General features: G+C 45.7%; 2 protein-coding genes across 3 annotated transcripts in view; one reads left to right on the top strand and one right to left on the bottom strand.

Annotated features, from left to right (window-relative positions):
- The window catches only part of SMC1 (structural maintenance of chromosomes 1), a 103,059-nt gene that overhangs the window by 60,138 nt on the left and 23,488 nt on the right, over positions 1 to 19,433 (bottom strand). For both annotated transcript variants that reach the window (XM_075896066.1, XM_037424988.2), the window contains exons 6-8: positions 10,039 to 10,284; positions 2,606 to 3,246; positions 2,078 to 2,239 (exon numbers count right to left, since the gene is read on the bottom strand). In XM_075896066.1, the coding sequence (XP_075752181.1) occupies positions 2,078 to 2,239; positions 2,606 to 3,246; positions 10,039 to 10,284 (1,049 nt within the window). The remainder of the gene's footprint in view (positions 1 to 2,077; positions 2,240 to 2,605; positions 3,247 to 10,038; positions 10,285 to 19,433) is intronic.
- LOC142817975 (uncharacterized) lies at positions 12,908 to 19,190 on the top strand. The gene is made up of 4 exons (XM_075896073.1): positions 12,908 to 16,218; positions 16,293 to 16,499; positions 16,562 to 16,759; positions 16,843 to 19,190. The coding sequence occupies exons 1-4, from the start codon at positions 16,069 to 16,071 to the stop codon at positions 17,371 to 17,373; spliced, it is 1,086 nt and encodes a 361-aa protein (XP_075752188.1). The 5' UTR covers positions 12,908 to 16,068; the 3' UTR covers positions 17,374 to 19,190.

Genomic DNA, 19,433 nt, shown 5'->3' with positions numbered 1-19,433 from the left:
ATGGTCCCTCTCTCTGCAACTTCCCTGGCTGCTCTCTTTGGGTGCACACATCTAGAGAGAAAGAATGATTTTATAAGAAGACAGGGAGGTTGGCCTGAGCTTATGCACTCTGGCCTGCTACCGGTAATCTGCATAGGAGAAAAGGGAAAGAGAGGAGAAAAGTGATGAAGACGACGATGGGGAAGCGGTGGTGCGTATGTACTGGACTTCTGCAAATATTCGAATGAATAGTAGAGTATTCGAATTTAAAGTATTGAAACTTTCGAAGTATTCGCAATGAACAAATAGGTGTATATTAGGACGCATGTAACCGCCTGTAAAGGTGGTTTCAGGTTGATAAGCCATGAAAGCACCTATGCAGGAGAAATTTGCTTTGCCGCAAAGTCTTCCTTCAAACTTAAAGGGGCCCTGCAACAATTATTAAGCATGGTCAAAAAAACGCTGGCGATCAGTAGTCGAGGCTACCGAGTACACGGGAGGCAAATATTATAGCGCAGCCCGGGGCCTGCAATTCACAATAAATTTAAAATTCGGCTAAAAATTGCCCTCTTCTCTCGGCTAATCACACTAAAAGCTCAAAAGTCACTTGTCACAGCCATTGGCTGACTTGAGCATGACATGCTCGGTCGTTACTGGGGCCGCTGCTTGTCCACGCGTACTTGTGTGAGCGCACTGAAAGGACGGGTATTCAAAGAAAAAATATAAGAGAGAGAAAAAGTGCTCAAGGTTTTGAGGCACATGTGAAATTTTTTCTTTCCCCTTGCCATCACTACCTGCTTAGCGTCCAGCTCTTTGGTTGGGACGAGAAAAGAAAATGCAACTGCAGTGTGCGACAAGTCTTTCTTACTCCGCTCATAATGGACTGATCCTAAAAATTTTGCGGAGGTGAATTCAAGAGGCAATAAGCTTCTTTAGTGGCTTCATGGCTACTTGAAAAAGTGTTGCAGGGCCCCTTTAAATGAACATGTTACCCTCAAGTCAATTTCATCATTTTATTACACTTTAAAGCTTGTTATAATGGCTTACATGCTCTAAGTATAATAAATTTTAAAATGTTACATATTTTACAAGTTATCACCAGCCTCCTACCGAAACTCAAATCTCACAACTACTCAAAGTTGCTTCAACTTCCTTTGAACAACAACAACAAAAAAAGACATTTGATTAGAGCCCCTATTTCAATTAAAAACTGTGCAGGTTAAAATTTATATAAAAGTTAAACTAACTACTAAAAACTAAAAATAAACTAAAAATTAAACTAAATTAAAGACTGTGCAGGTTAGTTAGGTCATGATAAATATTCCCATTTTTTTATATGTGATACATACCATTCGAATTCGATTCCAAATTATTCCACCAAGATCACTATACGCTTCGAACCCGAAATTCAATATTTGTACAAGCCAAGTATGTCCAATAACCACGTCACACAGACGTCGAGCGCCGCAGGTATGCTCAAACAAGTTTCTGTTGCTGCTTAGCACAGAAATTAATTTACACTGCATGCACAGAATGAAATATGCGCAGCAAATTGTGGAAATGCGGCCTTCACGACTTAGATGCTTGGCTTAACTTGTTTTGAAGCATGGGCACAGTCTGGGGCTATCCTGATGACCAGATCGACAGTTTGGTTTTAAAAAGTGTTAGTGATGTATTAAAACCGAACTGCTGCTATTTACGCTTCACTTAGTGCCCAAATTAGCATGCAGTATGAAACTTGAGTCCAAATTATTGCACCATGCTGATTATTTTGCCTGACATATTTGCCACCGGATAGATCTAGTCTATAGAACCAGCGGTGATGCAGCTGCCCAAATAATCAAGTACGCCCGATAGTTATAGGTATTAAGAATATTTGTCAGCAACTGTGACAGCTTATGAACAGAGTTCACTCAAGCGAATCTGCCTGTGCCGCATCTCTCACTGAGAAGAGAAAAAAAAAAAAAAAAAACACCAACACATCACCTTTCTCATAGAGATTGCAGAGTGTAAGACCCCAGGACGTACAATTCAAGATAGCGCTCCAAAACTTGTTACAGATTCTGTTTTAAGTTCACTGAAGGCAGCCAAAACCTACCTCTTGTTGTCTCCGAGATCATAGGCCACACGGCTGGCGTCATCAGCTGTCTCACAAACTAAGGCATTGTTAGTGGCATACAGCACAGCCCGTTTGATGGCCGGAGGGTCGTACTGGAGCACATCGTACAGAAGCTTCACATTCTTGGGATTTGTGATGGACCTGTAAAGGCAACACCAGTATAGCCCTTTATTAACTGCATTACAAGCATCACTTAAAATATTTAAAGAAATGAGCACAACCTTCTTTCGGATTTTTACAGAAGTCTAACACTGCCACATGCCGGTTGTGTTGAAGACTGTGTAGTGCTCATTGTACATTGCATAAAAGTGCAACTAGACAAAAGAAGTAAGAAAAGCATGACATAGTGCTGAGTTGTGAGTTAGCATTGTGTCGCATTCCCCCCCCCCCCCATTCTTTTGTCTGTGCAGTAAAGTAGTTCTGTTAACCAAAGTACAATAAATCACAATAAATCAAAACCAACTTGGCCACCTTGCTATATCGCTACTGTAAGACACTTCGACGTACCTGAGGCGTTCCTTGAGCGGCTTGGCGTCAATGTAGTCGAGTGGTAGGAACGTCTCGGCCTCGAGCATCTGCTCCTTGAGGTACTTGATGCAGGCACGGCCAGTTTTTTCCGAGTCGACTACGATGGCCTCCATGTTTTTGCCGAGCACCTTGGTGATGGCCACGTTGTACTTCTTGTGGATGGGCTGGCACATGTTGACCAGCCGGTCGTACACGCCTGGGTACAGCTGCTTGAAGTGGTCCACGATCTCGGCCTTCTTGCGGCGCCGCGAGTCCTCGTGCTTGTCCACTTTAGCGTCGCCCAGCTCGTTCATCAGGGCCTCGAGCTCGCGGTTGATCTCAGCCACGCGGCCCTTGGCGGCAGCCACATCCTGGGAAACCTCCTGCTCCTGCCGGCGCAGCTCCTCCAGGCTCGCCTCGCTCGACCGGATCTGCTCGGCCAGCTTGTCAACGCGCCGCACATTTTCCTCCAGCTCTGCTTTTTTCTGCTTGAGTTTGGCCTGGATCTCGTTACGCTTGCGCAGCTCATTGTCGTGCCGGTCCTGGTCCGACTTGTGCTCGCGCCGCACTGAGTCCAGGTTCTGCAGGTGCAGCGACGCCTGCCGGCCAGCCTCTTCCTTCAACCGGTGGTACTCGCGCACCTGCGGCAATGCAGCGTCCAGTTTCATTCCACAGCTGTTACATTTCGGTGACGCAATTGAATGCCGTGAATCAATCTATTGAATGTTGCAGGTAGCGATGGTCTCACATCTATGCTGACTAGCGGCCAGCGCATTTGAACCTCAGTCATTTGTATTATTCGGAACTGAAAACAATGCTCAAATTTATGAAATTTCCGAATAACCAAGGGTGTCCAGAAAACAAGCAAATGCTTACTCAGGGTGTCTACCAATTACATTTTTCCAAATTCCCTGACTTTTCCAGGTTTTCCATGACCATTTCAAGCAAATTCCATGACCGGTACGTCTGCTTGGAAGAAACTGCGCACTGGAAAACAAACTCCTGAGCGGTAAAAAGAAATTATGAGGTGCTCATATAAAATGGAAGCCATGCTGCTTTATTGCATTCCCTTGTCTGAAAGCATTTTTTACAATAAATTAAATATTCAAAGACACAATAATTGTCCCTCGACAAACAGAAAAGCTTGTTTACTTGCATCGGCAATGCCTTCACTGTTTCAAGGATTCAATCTCTTGCTGCAGCATGGAGACCTGAAGCTGTGCGTCTTCCATCAGTTTTTGCTTCTTTGATTCAAGCTCTTTCACAAGAGCCGCAGTCCTCTTCTTTTTCCTTTCAGCATCCAATACGTCCAACCGTTCCTTCTTTTTCCTCTCCAGGTCTTCCTTCCATTTGATGTTGGAACTTCGAACCATGTCTATCATCTTGTCTGTTACGTCAACTTCTGCAACACCACCTGCTGCAGACACCTCATCGTACACTAACCTTTGTGCTACAAGTGACTCCTCCTTCATATTTTCCACAAGACATTCCTTGTTCACTGAAAATCCCCGCTCCACGGAATAATTTCCATGTGAAAGGCACAGCACAATCTTCACAAACAGCAGTAGCTCTTCATGAGAACTTGCACAGAGTTCCACCCACAGCTTCTCCAAGCGCTCTCTTGCACGATCAAATTTTCGCAAACGCACTTGTGCAGTGCTGTTCGAGCACACTTGTACATATGATCTACTTGCTCTCTCTCCTTGTAGGCCTGTAAGGCGCCCATGCTCTATAAGTACTTCAAGTGCAATGTTTAGCTGCTTTTGGCCAGCTTCCACAGAAGCGGCACAAACTGCTGGGTTTAAGCAACTGGCCCCCCTTGTCAGCTTGTATTTCAGAGGTGATCTTTCGATTATCTTTGCTGAACAGGCCTTAATAAATAAGATGCATTCTTTTTTGACACTTACCACCGCAGTGTGAGATGGTTTAGTGATCTTTCGCAACTCACTTTTGGCGGCAAGGCCTATGTCAAAGGCAGCTATACCAATGATGTTGTTTGGGTTCTCCAGATCAATTTTTATCAGTTTTGAAAATGTGCCTGCAGCATCCAGCTTTTCCTTTAGCACGATTCGTCCCAGCAGTGACCGCAACAGGCCGTCCAGTGCTGTTGCAAGAAAAGGTAGCATCGGCTTTTCTGTCTGAAACTCAGCCAAAAATGGCTCCAATTCTTCTGAAACTGAAAGCATAAAGGCCAGCTTTACTGGCAGCATCTCGTCTTTCACAGCCGTCTCGACATGAGCATAGCTGCCACACGCTGGAAGTTTCTTTTCTTTCTTGACATGCTCAACATATTTGCCCACATTTGGGAGGACTTGCAGTGCCCTAGCAAGAGCCTTGCCATTTTCCAGCCAGCGCACTGAGCAAAACTTTAGCGGAAACAGTATGCTCCCTGTGAAATTGACATAGTCGGCTCGGCGTGCAGGGACGTTTTTGAACGAATTGTACAAGCTTCTAAGAAAAACTACTGTGTTCCACTTTGTCACATTGCGGCCTGTTTTAAATGCACCACTCACAACGTGCAGTCAGCACCTTCCAATGTCCACAATATTCCGATTTCCATCAGACGCAGAAAACTCTTGCTTCAACGACTTCAACAACTTCAAATTGACGTTTGGACCATCCATCGAAAGCTGAAGTATTTTTGCCGGCTCAATGTTCTCAGTGGCCTTTTTGAAAGTGGCAGCTAAATCTTCTGCGCGAGTGTGTCCTAAAAAACAGGACGTCAGGTAGCGGGTTTTGACAACGTCGTCAGCTGGGTCCCAAAACCTGATAAAAACGTCCATTTGCTCTTTCTGAGCAATTTTGTTCAGGGACTCGTCAAAAGCCACGACCACGTGTGGGACACTATGCAGCTTTGATAGCAGCCTGTTTCGGAAGTACGGGGCTATACCGTAACAAATTGTATAGCCAACTTTGTCCTTACCAAGTTGCAACTTCTTCGCGACGTCGCACGTGGGGAACATGATGGGAAAAAGCGCCGCTGACGCTGCTGCTGAACGAAACGATCCATGGGTCGCTATAGTGTTCAGACACCAAACAACTTCTGCTTTCGTGACACATTTTTTGACCAGAAACCCATTTAAGGATGCCTTCCCGTCAGGCGCGACGGCCACCGGTTTAGCAGGCACGCTTTCAGCACTCGTGCTTGGCACAGTCGATACACATTCACTCGTAGTCGTAGCAGTCATGGAACACGGCAAGTTGGGTCCAGCACCGAAAAACGCGCGGATGTTTGTCTGGGAAGCACTTTGCACAATGCTCACAGCAGTTAGGTGTTTCTTGCTCACAGCGTGACTGGAGACAGCAGCGATGCCCATATTGCTAAGCGAGAAAGTCTTCTGGCATGCTGCACAGTGAGCCTTACTTGTATCGTTCGGCACTGCTCTAATCCATGAGGCGAGCTCGGATATTTCCGCGTTCACCCAATCAGGGTTAAACGAACACTTCTTCGCAAGAGGCATAGCAACTCACTGCATGCTCACGGCATCACAAGAAGAATGGCAATATGGCTGCAGCCCAGGCATCTTGATATGTGGATTGGATTGGATTGGATCCGATCTGGATTACCATATTTGCTCTACTACTGTTTTTGTATCCCAGTCCAATTTACGCACCTGTAAACTACACATTTCAGTAAAAAAATAATTACGACTCGCATATTCTGTGCACCTTGCCCTCGGCTGATGGCACTTCCAGCCTAACCAGAAAACCCTCAAGCCGAGCCGAGATCGCGGCCAAGACAAACATGCACAATTTTATGCGCGTGAGTAACGTTGTACTCGGAAAGTAGAAGCGCCAGCTATGCACTGCTTTTTTTTAACTATGCTTCTGCTTAGCTGTTCTGTGTGGTTTAAGGAGCGATTTTTAAAGCTTTGATAAATGCTAATGAATATTTTCGTGACGATCTGAAAGACTACAGTCAGTTTCCATGACCTGGCCGGATTTTTCAGAAATACCCTGACTTTTCCCTGACTTTTCCAGGCGTGTTCAAATTCCCTGACTTTTCCAGGTTTTCCAGGTTTTCCAGGTTGGTAGACACCCTGTTACTACTACATCAATACACTTTTATTCACTAAATAAATGCACAAACCATGTAACTTGGCATTAAAGCAAGGTGCAAGCTTTAAAGGGTCCCTAAACAACCTCCGATATTTTTTTTACTTTTCTAGAACACGCACATCGAGTTTGCATTGCCGTCGCGAACTCGATGCAATGCCAAATGTGGCAGTGCTACGAGCCGAAAATGCCCCACGAATTCCAAGAAACAATCAATTCTTTGTCCTCTCCATGCCTTCTGGCAATCGCCATCCCCACAGCATTTGCCGTGGCTTCAACATGTCTACTAGCAGGTCTTGTAGATGACGAGCAGACATGTTGAAGCCACAGCATTTGCCGTGGCTTCAACATGTCTGCTCGTCATCTACAAGACCTGCTAGTTGGCTCACCCTCAGAGGGTGAGGAGGAGCACTCGGGCAGGAGGAAAAACGAGCCGACAAACAGAGCATAGTGGAGGAAACAGCAAAATGAATGAGGGACACCTTTCGTACTATGAAACGAAAGTACCTCTGCTATCAAAGCCCCGTTTTGAAAAATTTTCTCCCCAATGTGTTTGTCGTAACTCCAACACCACAACTGAATTTCGACCTGTGGGTGGTTTACGGCCCTTATTACACATCACTTTACAACTTTCTACATCCAACTTCCGTGGTGCAAACCCATGTCTATTACGAGACTTGCTTTTCAATATCTACCCAAAGTCCCCTTTTACTAGTATTACTACCACTATGTGCACATTACAATATTTCTTCCGCTAAAGAACTGGCCGGCAACAATTCGGCCATCACGATGTAGCTATGAAGCTTGATGCCAGCATTTGCAGCGCAATCCCTTTTCGTTATCACGTATTTGCACCCTTGTTTGTGACATCACACATGCATTCCACTGAGTCAAACCTAAATTACTGTTTGCTGCATTCGCTGTCAGTTAAACCGAGCTCACAAACAACACTATTGTGAATGGCAATACAGAAGTTCTAGAAACAGTCTAGGACACAGCTTTATTTTTTTTTTTTTAAATCCTGTGAAATATTTTCTTAAAGAGGCCCTGAAACTGATTTTCAAGTAACCATGGAACGGAACCACTAGAAGAGCTTATTGCCTCACGAATTCCACGCCGCAGAAATTTTAAAAATTTTTCCAGTACGAGCAAAGTTACAAAGACTTGTGTCATGCTGCAAACGCATTCTCTCTTCTCTCGTCCCGACGAAAGCGCTGGAAGCTAAACAGAAAAAAAATGGCAGGGGCAAACAAAATATGTCACGCCCACCTTGTGACCTTTGAGCACTTTTTTTTCCCTTCTAGTACAAAACTTTTTTAGGGTGATCGCGCGCGCATGCATGGACAAGTCGTGACCTCCTGCGACAATCTCTGGAATGACCAAGCGCACCATGTTCGAATCAACCAATGGCTGATAGATAACCTTCTACGAGTTATTTTTGAGTTTCCTTCGTCATTGGTTGAGAGAAGAAAAGCAATTTTCAGCTGACTTCGATAACTTATTGTGAATTCCAGGTTGCATGCTGCGCTATACTTGGCTCGCGTGTTCTCAAAACCTCTACTACCGATTGGCAGCGTTTTCTGACCATGCTCAAAAAGCGTTGCAGGGTTTCTACTCGAAGACACTTTTTCTTTAATATTCACCCTAGAGCAATGAAACTTAGGCTGTTTATGGAACTTTTTATGCTGATTTCAAATATATAATTAGTTTTCTTGCAAGTTAGACACTTTTAGCTCTGCAACATGACAAAGTGAGAACCTTAACCCTTTTGCCCCTTCCCCCCCACCTCTTTTCATCCCTAAAATCCTGTAATTTTTTACCATTCATAGTTCATAATGCTTGAAATAAAGTCTAGAGTGCAAATAACTAATTAGAAAGCACATACAAAATATGTAATACACGTGAAAAATAATAGACGTAAAAAGTCCATATTTCACCTACCCTAGTAAAGGTATACATAAAATTTTTTATTATACAATAAAATATTGAAATTTAAACTAGATAATTGCATTTGTCATACTTTGGGAAAAAATTGGGCGAAATTTCATGCAGATCCGAGTACTAGAAGGGCCCGAAAAAGGAGGGGCACATTGAAAAAAATGGCCAAATTTGTGTTTTGAGAAAAACAAGTTTTAAAGTTAAAATTGAGTTTTTATTTATGAAATATATTATTAAATCAGATGAAATTTGGACACCAAAAAGAACAATCCTTCGTGTAGTCGCCACTGTGACTAAAATACGCCAGCACCATGAGTTTGTCCCTCTCGGCGTTTTAGAGCCGACTGACTCCTCACAGACATTTAGCTCACAGACAGGGCCATGAAACGCTTACCAAACTTCCGCTCTATCTGGCAGAGCCTTGTGCCAACTGCAAGCTAGGAAGAAGTTCGACAGGACCGCAAAATCCAAACTAAGTCCAGTGTCATGCCATTTTGCAGCCATGTTTGTGCCACATACCGCCGTACATAATGGCAATGTCGTCCCTGCTAAGTTCTCTCACTGCGAGCTCTTTCGACCTCTCAAGATTGGCGCTGACGTTATCCATTGCCGCATCACGAACTTTCCGACTGACTGACGTGAATAACTTTGATGCATTGATTTTCGCAAGCCAACAACTGCCGCAAATTGAACCAGCTGCTCATAGCCTATTCCTACAGAGCGCGCCGCACAACGGCTTTCACTTGCGAGCAATGCCTTTTTTCATTCATAACGGAGATAATTACACGAGAAGAGCATTGTTCAGCTGCGCTGCTCGACAAGACATGGACCCCGCAAATAGGTTTCACAGCACATACAGGTGCGCAGTGGCCAATGGCGGTCCCCGATTCGTACCATGTGATAAGCAAGTTGCGGCGCTCGAAAAACGCGCAGAAGAGTGATTCTTTTTATTATTTCTTGCGCTGCATGAGCGAGAGAAAGTGTTGTTATTTGAAGAGTGAAGCTCGACTCTTCGATTCATGCGATCAACCATGGCGAGCGGCGGCAAGGTGCTCGAAAACTGCAAGCTTTCGACCTTTTAACAGGCACCTTGTGCTCTTTAGATGCAATTTTAAAGCATTTCCAGTTAAGTCTCGACCTGTATTATTTTTTTAATGACAGTAGAGGGACTAATCTTATCTAAACAGGCGAAAATAAAAAATAGGTAATTTTGAAAAAAAAAAAAAACTCGCATTTTTAGCCCCGCATCTCCTCTTAGCCCTTTAAGTTTTGAACCCCCATGAAGTTTTAGCATCAGCAGCACATAAAGTTCACATAATAGAAACCTTTAGTGGCTACATTTGTGTGCAGTGTGTCACAGTGCAAACTGCACCTAGCGGTACAAACCAGAGCAAACTAATAGTTCAGCATGATATCCGTAAACATCATGTCACCCTCACCTGCGAGTCCTCCAGCGAGACGTCACGGCCCTGGCTCTCCTGGCTGAGCTGCTGCTCGAACTCCTGCATGTGCTCGGCCACTTCCTCAAGCTCCCTCTCGAGCTCGGCAATCTCGCTCTGATGCGTCTCGTCCACCTTCTTTGCCGCCTTGAGAGACTTGCGGGCTGCCTCTAACTTTTTCTGCATGTGCGCCGTCCGCTCCTTGGCCTTGATAAAGGCCGGCTTACGCTTGTTCAGCTCAACGTCCTGCAGTGCAAGCAATCATGTCAACAGATGCAACAATCAGGTTTTCCTTTCATCATAGCCACTGGCACTACTATAACCAAAACAAACTTCTTCAAGGGCTGCACTTGTGCGAAACATGTTGAGCATACAGCTCACATGTCCGAGAATCGGAGCATGCAATAAGTGGCGCTTACAACCCTTTAAATTCCTAAATGTTAAAAAAATGAACATTTACATCCAAGGACATACATTAGCAATGAAATGAAAGGCTTGGGGTGGAGGGGGGTTCTAACAGAGGAAAGCAGCATCATGAAAATTCGTCAACTACTTCTCAGACTGCTTCCATTATACGCATTACACAGATCGTTGTCAGATCATGTCCAGAATTTCACGCAGTGCTACACATGCCACCCCCATTTTCAATAACGCTATGTATCCCTAACCATCAAGTGCAGCTACCACAAAGAGTTTCGTTGATTCCGTGTCAAACCGAAACTTATAATAGCACGCGACTGCTACCGAAACGCAACTATTGCGATTAGGCCTATACCTGCCCTTTGGCATATTGTCGCGGGAAGTTTGCCCAAGATGTGGAGATCCAGCGTCGAAAAAACTGCGCTGAAGCATTGCATAAAGAACAGTGTGCGTGATACAAAGTTCCTGTTTACGGCCGAGAAATCAACAACGAAGAAACCCGCCAAGCTAATGTAAGACCGCGCATTGGCAGCAAATGCGAAAGCTCCCATCATAAAACTGTAAAAGGTTTTAAGTTTACGGACAAGGTAGCAAATGTAATATCTGTAGCAAGCTCAATAATGACGACGCTTTTCCTGACAGGAAAACTGCTAAGTGCAGTTGGTAAGAACAGGATTGCTCATTCCCTGTGGAGCTGCGTGCAGCCTGAGCCATGCTAGCAACGCGTATACTGCAGCCGTGTCTGCTGCGATGCCGTTGCCTTTGGCAAGCCCGCTCGGCGTGTTGGGGTCTTTTTTCCTTTTCTTTTTTTTTTCCTCAGCCTTGCATTAGTCTTCTCCACCTCTATAACGACCTGGTATTGCTCGCTCCCCAGCGCTTCTCCCTTCAGACGCACACACTCTACCAACTTTGTCACCAAAATTTTCCGGCAACTGCATTATAACCGGTCTTTCATCGTGGGGGAGTGGACAATAAGCAGTTATGTGTATACATGGTGTTCTGTGGGAGGATAAACAGGAGTAGAAAGAGACAGCATTGTAACTGGTTCTGCACTATATGTGGTTAAGTTATAAGTGGTCTACACTCTATAGTGGAGACACATTGAAAAAGCCAGCTTAAAGGGAGTAGTTAAAGCATCAATGCCAGGTTGGTAGGAAGCTCGACGTTTCCCGCTACTTCGAATGCCTCTTCCTAATCGTCTGCAGATACCTTGTAATAAGGGAGGCGAACTTCCTGAACAAAACTTGATTAAAAGCAAAAGTCAAAGGCAAGACCAGATCAGGTCAACACAAATAATTACCCTGCGGCGGCCGATTCCCGACTCGCACTTTTCTCATTCACACATACACCTCGTTTATAAACAGTTGTGATATGGGGTGGAATCGTTGTTTGAATCTCTCACCCTATTTTCACCAATGAGTGCATCAGATCGTAACACCAAAAAAAGAGGCAGGGCTATTCCAGTCCACATCGTAGCCACCCCCTTTCAAGTCTACCTTCTACAGTACATCTTTGGAGCAACACTGTGCGACAACTCCAGCAGTGTTCCAGAGGCCTTTCATTTACAACTTCCTTTTGTTTCCGTGTAGTCGGCCTGGCGTGGCAACATCACTCGTAAGTCCCTCGGCTGGCTAGGATGTCGCCAACTCCGAGCAAATTAGCTTGCCATTCGACCCACGCAAAGTCAAAACGACATCTCTCTTCATTGTTGTCTTTTTGAAGTTGCGTGCCGCCGAGCCCTTTGTCGACTGTCGGGCTTGCCCTCATTAAGCAATGCCGCCCACCACTTCGCCTGCCCACCCCCGGCGAAAGAAGCATTTTCCTCTAGTTCACTATTTTACATGAAACTGGGCCGATGCTGACATTCCTCTTAAAACTGCAAATTGCTTCCGAGGGTCGCTCCCAATGCATAGCAAACTCTGCCTTTCATGCCGCGCCAGCCGTGGCCCACGGCTCTATTTTCCCGATGTCGAAAACGATGCATGCCTTCGTAAGGGCTCTCTGTACACACAGGGGCCCCTCCCGATGTACAAAGATGACGGCTCAACCATCGTCCTTTAAAGGAATGGTGCTTCTGCTGCAACGCGGTGGAAGCAATGCAGCAGTGCCGAAAAGGGTGCGATGAAACCATTAAACAACTTGAACACCTGTTCTACGCGCTACCCGCTGACTCAACTACGCGACGGTTCGGCTCGGTGAAGTTAACTAGAGCGAAGAAAAGAAGCGTAAATTTAAGGACTCGTTTTTTTTTTGTTAGGCACAATATTAATGAGAACTAAGGGACAATGATGCCAGGCAAAGTATAGGAGATGTTATTGGACGTAATTATATTGCAAAATGTGAGAAAAGAGTAGTGAACGAAAAGATAACTTGCTGTGGGCAGGGAGCAAGCGTGTGACTTCCAAATAATGTGTCCAATGTACAGCATCAGACGCGTTATTCACAAGTTGCAAATTCGGTCACCGCCCACGGCATGTTACCTTTTCGTCCACTTTTCATTCTTCACATTTTACATTACAATTACCTCCTATAACATCTATACTTTCCCTGGCCCCATCGTCTGTTCATTCTCATTATTCTTGCTTAAAAGAACTGGCATGCAAGTTTTTTCGACCTAGTTTTTCATGCTCAGCAGATAGCTCACCCTTCGCAGTGTTTGTAGCTGTAGTAGTTAATCCTAAAGAAAGTGATTATTTTGTAAACAGCCCTTTTCTCTCTTAAAAGCCTCTAAACTGTACCATCAGCATCAAATGAAACCCAAATAGTGGCAAGCCTTCGCGATGGTACAGTGCACGCCGTCCACTTATCACCACAAACAGGCATGCATATATGTGCAGAACTGTCAAACAGTATGCATGCCTGTCAATGGTGATAACTGGGCGACGGGCACTAAGTATCGCCACAGTCCCTTAATACTGTTCTGGTCACGAAACTTTTCCGTCACTCTATGGGAGAGCTTGATATGGTGCCAAGAGCGGCCGCTACGCTGCGCAAGCCGTCCTAGGGGGGCCATCGCCCCGCTGCGCCCGGCGGAACGCACTGGCCGCGGCGGCATCCCGAAGGCGTTGTGTGGTGGCAGCTCGCGGTTTCTGCATCAGCGAAACGCGAACTTCATGTGCCAGTGCACCGTGCTCAAGGTGTACGGCATGAAAATTCTAATGAACAATGCCTAAGACGTGCTGTGTGACGGGTTGCAGCTCCGGATACCGAAGCAACAAAGAAAAGGCATCGCTCTTCTGTTTCCCAAGTAGCGCCGAACTCCGAGAGAAATGGAAGCGAGCTATACCGCGGTTGGAAGCTGGCGGTTTCAGCTTCGAAAGTAAGAACGTTCGGGTGTGCAAAAAGCATTTTGATGCTAGCGACGTTGTGAGAACCGACGAGCACATCGTGAACGGGGTGGTTGTGTCGCTTCAGCGAGAGAGACCGAGGCTTCGCACGAACGCTGTTCCAAGAATTTTTGACGGGCTCCCGGCGTACCTGACAAAGCCGAAACCGCGTTCACGGCCTGCGACTCAGAGGCAACCAGCGAAGAGGCGGCGCGAATTGTCACCCGAATGCGCAGCAGTGGAATGCCAAAATGTCAACACCGACTCGGCAGGAGAAGCCAGTGACGGTAAGCTCTTGAGCCGGTTTAGTCGCGGCGTTACTTTGTTCCCTCAGTCGCATGACCCTGTGTTAGCAGCTGGTGGCATTGAGGTGCTTCTGAACAGTGTTATTGAATTGTATAACAGATGCAGCAGCCAGCGATAGCGGACACGCAGATCAGGCCTGCCAAACGGAACAGGCAGTGTGTTCGTTTCTTGAAGTGCAGGCGCTAAAGGCGCAGCTTTCGAGTACGCGGCAACGACTCGAACGGTGTCAGAAGCAGCTTGCGAAGATGAGAGTCCTGGCCAACAAAAATGCAAGACTCTTGCAAAACCTGGACAAGCTATCTACCCGCGAGAAGCTTATTTACGATCAGTGCATCATGAAGGCAAACGCGAAATCTCCGAAAGCTGCCAGGTAATCTTCAGTTGCACATAACTGCCACGAAGCTATGAATATAATCGCACATCTTTTTCGTGCCACTGTCTTGTGCATATTTTTTAAGAGCAGTGCACGCTAGCATTGCATGTCAGAGTAATCCTAAATTGCCCGCTTTGCATGATCGCACAATGCAAGCTGTCTGTTGCTCTCGTACTGGAGTAGGGGTGCAAGTTAATATTGAAAATGACAAGGCATTTTTAAACGCGGTGGTTGTGTATTACAGTATGAGGAAAGATCGTGTGATGCATGTCGTGCATCTTCTTTTTTCTGCTTGCTGTGGTTATGCACTTGCACTGTTCACTCACCAGCCTCGGTTTACCTGAATGCACAACGAGCCTGCACTCTCTTTAGGTACAAAAAAGCATGAATTTATGACTGCCTGCTACTGAAGATTAAGTCGACAGCGGTCTATACATTCCTTCACGAGAATGAGTACCTTCCCTTGCCCAACCCTCGCACCCTCTACAAGTACCTGGGGTGCCTCAAGGCTGACTTTGGTTTTGACAGCAGTCTATTCACAAGCTGCAAGTACTTCCTGAGCGAGAGCATCGAGGTTTGGAACAATGCACAAACTTACTACTGCATTCTATGACTTCATATCTCATATGTGGTGCATGTCTAATAAGATGTATTTTTTTACAGGTGTCCTGATGTTCGATGAAATGAGCGTAAGAAAGAGTGTGCACATTAGGGAGTCAGACATGGCTCTGCTCGGAAAAGTTAACTTCGCTGAGCACACAAGACCCTCGGACTGTGAGAAAGATGGCGATCACGTCCTGGTCTTTCTTTTCCGACCATTTCTTGGAGGGTGGTCGCAGACTGTTGGGACCTTTTGTTCCTCCAGTGCAGCCCCTGGTTCACTAGTAGCGAAGTTGTTGCTCCAGTGCATTGTGCACCTTTCGAACGCTGGCGCTATTGTCGATGCTGTTACATGCGACAATTCAACACCAAATCGTTCAGCTTTAAGGAGCTTGGGCTAGTATCTGGGGACACGAGTTAAATTTGTCAAATTAAGAATTGAACACTACTAACTGCATTGATGTGTTCTTTTCAGGGATAAACAGTGACCAGAAACAGCTGAAAACTTCATTCCTTCCAGCATCCATGTGACCCTTCACGGACAGTGCAGGCACTAATTGATCCATCGCATGTCTTCAAATGCATAAGGAACAATCTTCAGAAGGTTGGAAAGTTTCTGGTAAGCAGTAATTCATATCTACGTCAGGTTACTCCCTTTGCGAGGAGTGGCTTCACCTTTTTATCGCAGCTACCGGAAGGACATGAGGTCCATCACTTCCACTACTCTGCCCTGCTGGGGTACGAGGAGCAACAGGCTGGCCTTCGGGCTGTCCCGAAGCTCACAAGGGCTCACATCTTCCCGAACGCCTTCCAGAAGATGAGTGTCCGGCTTGCTGTTCAGGCGAGTAACCACTCCTAGTAATTAGTAAGGCTACTTACAGGCGAACTAATGACACAAAACTTTGCTGATGATTTGTCAAAAAAGACAAATTTCAATGCAAGCTCTTTCGTTCAACAATAGTGTGCCATCATTTTCAGCTTTTCAGCGGAAGCACGGCGTCTGCAATGGAGTTTTATAGCAAGCAAGAAGGCTGCCAAAAGCTACATAACTCCGCAGGTACATACGACTTCACGAAGCAGATCAACGATCTATTTGACTGCCTCAACTCAAGAAGACCACAGGACGTGCAATACAACGAAGCCGAGCACATCGCGGTGAGCGAGTAAATCACACCCAAATATGTTTTTCTTTTATAGTGTACTCAAGGTTATTATTTCTTGCATTGCAGACATTGAAGGCGAACATAAAGTGGCTGGAGGATTGCTGCACATACATAGAGAGCCTGCCGAAGCAGAGGCAGGTTTGCTTCCTTAGCAAACCAACTTGTGGTGCACTGAGGATAACGCTGCACAGCACGGTGGCCCTGATTGATCGACTCTTGAAGTCTGGCTTCCGTTATGTTCTAGTTGGAAACCTCGGCCAAGACCCTTTAGAGGTAATTCAGGTACTTTTTGGCACGGTGTGTTGGTACAGATACCTTTCTTTTTCCCTGTCCAGCGCTTCTTTGGGATAGCCAGGCATGTTGCAGGAGACGGGGGCCACCCAACTGTTCAGCAGTTTTTGTTTATATACCGGATGCTGTCGGTGAACAACCTCGTGCGGCCACCTAAGCGAGCTTCAGTTGACGGAAGCGGGCCACAACTGCTTCTCACTCTGCAAGGTCTTTTTGGCAAGGAAAAGCCCTCTACGACTCAGGTATTTTGCAATTTGTGTCCTCTATGTGTCCTGAAGTTTCCTTTTTATCACCTTGAAAATTCAGGAAGTTGTGCACATTTCAGGTGGACACACTAGCTGTTCTGCTGGACGATGTCCTGCTGGAGCCAACAACAGACTGCGTGGAGGACATTGGCCCCCTTTCGACCAAAGACTCCATTTTGGATTACCTCGGCGGATATGTGGCCAAGAAGTTTTCTACTTTGGATTGCTTAGGCTGCATCGAAACGATGTTGAGCACAACACGTCAGCCATCTGCCTTGATCCAAACAAAATCGAGGGGCTATTTGAAAGTACCTAGCAGCCGTCTTCTTGCTCTCCTGAAAATTGTTGAAGAACATGTAGTGACGTACACGGTGCAAAACATTGCATGCGGTGACGTGTACGCGAGGATTGTTGAGGGCATTTTGCTCGACAGCCGCACAGCGTCAGCAAGTGTAGGTTGTCTGTTGCACTTTTTAGGGACAACAGCTGAGGTTGTACACTTTTTTTTGAGATGTAGATTACATTTCTTCACTCGAGAAAAAAACAAAGCCTCGCGGGCAACTGTGCGCAGTTCATGCCCTGCAAGTGGTAGGCGGAAGCCACAGTGTTAAGCATAATGGCTGTGTATGTGAGCACGCCTTCCCATTTGTATATAGTGTTGTATATCTTGTATACATTACACTGTAATATTTTCGTACTATTCATATTTATCTGCATATAGTGTAAATAGTGTATATTCAAATACAGTTTATTTTAGGCAGTGAGCTAAGGCAGAGTGCAGCTGTTAATGAAACGAAATACACATTGTACAGTAGAGTCACAGATTGTGTAACATTGCTCAGAACAGCTGCAATAGTTTCTAGTGCTTTTCTTCTCCAAAGTATTGTTCTCAGTGTATTTTGTGTAAATAAATGTTTTCCAACTTTCTCCCCATTACATGCACCATATGTGAATCTCCCATTCATAAGTACACACTTGACTACTAGGCGGCGTATCATTAGCACCAAATTTAAGATTTATTGCATGCCTTAAATCATAACCGCCCTTCCCCCCCTCCCACCCAAAAAATAAAAACAAATGTGTGATGAGGTACCTCGGTAGTGGCAGAGGCGGCCAAGCGGCTAGCACTGTCACCAAAAGGAACTTCCAGGTTAGACTGCTGTACTTCCGTTCTTGGAGAAATCATGGGTTGTCAGCTGGTAAATAATAATGCCCTAAACAGTAAACACAAGGAAACGTCAAGCGGCGGGTGTCCCGTGTAAACTGCGTGGAAAGAAGTGATCAATCAAATGTTGGGCACGTTTAGAGCGGTCGCGAAAGCCCTCGGCATCGAAAGTCCCTGCGTCAAAAAAGCGATCGGCGCTCACAAACGTGTGTCCAAAACAACTGCGCATTTGGGTATAAACTCAACTGAAAGGTCTGGAATAAAACTTCTGGCTCAACCATTCAGTTCATTTGAATACTTGGGTAGTAGCGCGCGAGAGGCGAGCCGGATATAAACCAATGTGATTGCTCCTGTACTACCCAGTCGTCTTTCATTTCGTTCACCTTCCTCCCCCTATTAGCGGACCTACCAGAATATAAAGCTCACCTACCGCATAAACATGATCGCCCTTTGGCCGGGCGCAAATACAAACATGTTGTCGAGCAGATCAAGCAGTAGCTGCTCGCATCAAGAGCATGGAGCATAAGCATCGTCTTTCAACACTTGCGAGCTATAGCTCACAAGTACCGCTTCGAGGCATCGTAAGTATGCATATAATTGGGCTATGAGACAATTATTGACACAATGCGTTATCGCGCGGTGTGAGAACACTTTTAATGCGCTGCTGTTTATAAGGTGGGCCCGCACTTCCAAGTAAACTACGCGTGCGTTCCAAAGTAAACAGCTCTCAGTCGTTGTCGACACTGGATCCCATTTCAACTTATTTATCTGGTGTCATTGATGCGTTCAGAGGCGTAAAAAAAAAGGTAACAGGAAGAACAGCACGCACATAAATGCGTCGAAACGTCGGCCGCAGTGCGCATACAAGCCCAGCACTGGCGGCGGCTTGTGGCCCCCATACGACGGGTGGCCCCTTTAGCGACAGATTTCGTCCCTATATCAACCTTCGGGCGGAGTTTCGTGACCAGAAAAGCATTGAAGGACTCTGGTATCGCATAGGCTTGCCACTGTTCGGCTTTCATTTGATGCTGATACTATGTAGATGTTATACAGCAATGCTATGGCACGATAGAAATGCTGATAGCCCTCCTCGCACTGTGCTCAAGGTTCTGCTTTCACAGGACTGTGTGAAACTGTGGTTAACCACCCTATATTTGACACTATTTTTTTTAATATGGAAAGCAGGTAGAATACCGACCGGAATATAGGTCGAACAAAAAAAAAAAAAAAAACGCAATAGAAAGTCGACCCTCGTCTTATATACTGGTCATTGGCAGAAAAAAATGAGGAAGTCTCGCAACAATGAGCAGTTGAATTCAAAACCTCCATTGCCATCGTGAGCATCAACAGCAAAACTGTTGGGCAAGGCTAGGCAATACCTACAGCGTTCTAGCAACACCATTTGGCCTCGGTTATCTGCTGTCAGTCTGCTGTTTTCTACTTCCTTCAGAAATGAATGGTCGTCGACGGCAGTTTACGATAGGCTTCAAGAAAAACGTTATCGAG

Source organism: Rhipicephalus microplus, chromosome 5, assembly GCF_043290135.1.
Source record: "Rhipicephalus microplus isolate Deutch F79 chromosome 5, USDA_Rmic, whole genome shotgun sequence".
Taxonomy (NCBI): domain Eukaryota; kingdom Metazoa; phylum Arthropoda; class Arachnida; order Ixodida; family Ixodidae; genus Rhipicephalus; species Rhipicephalus microplus.
The sequence above is the reverse complement of the archived record's forward strand: the minus strand, read 5'-3'. Positions and strand labels throughout refer to the sequence as shown.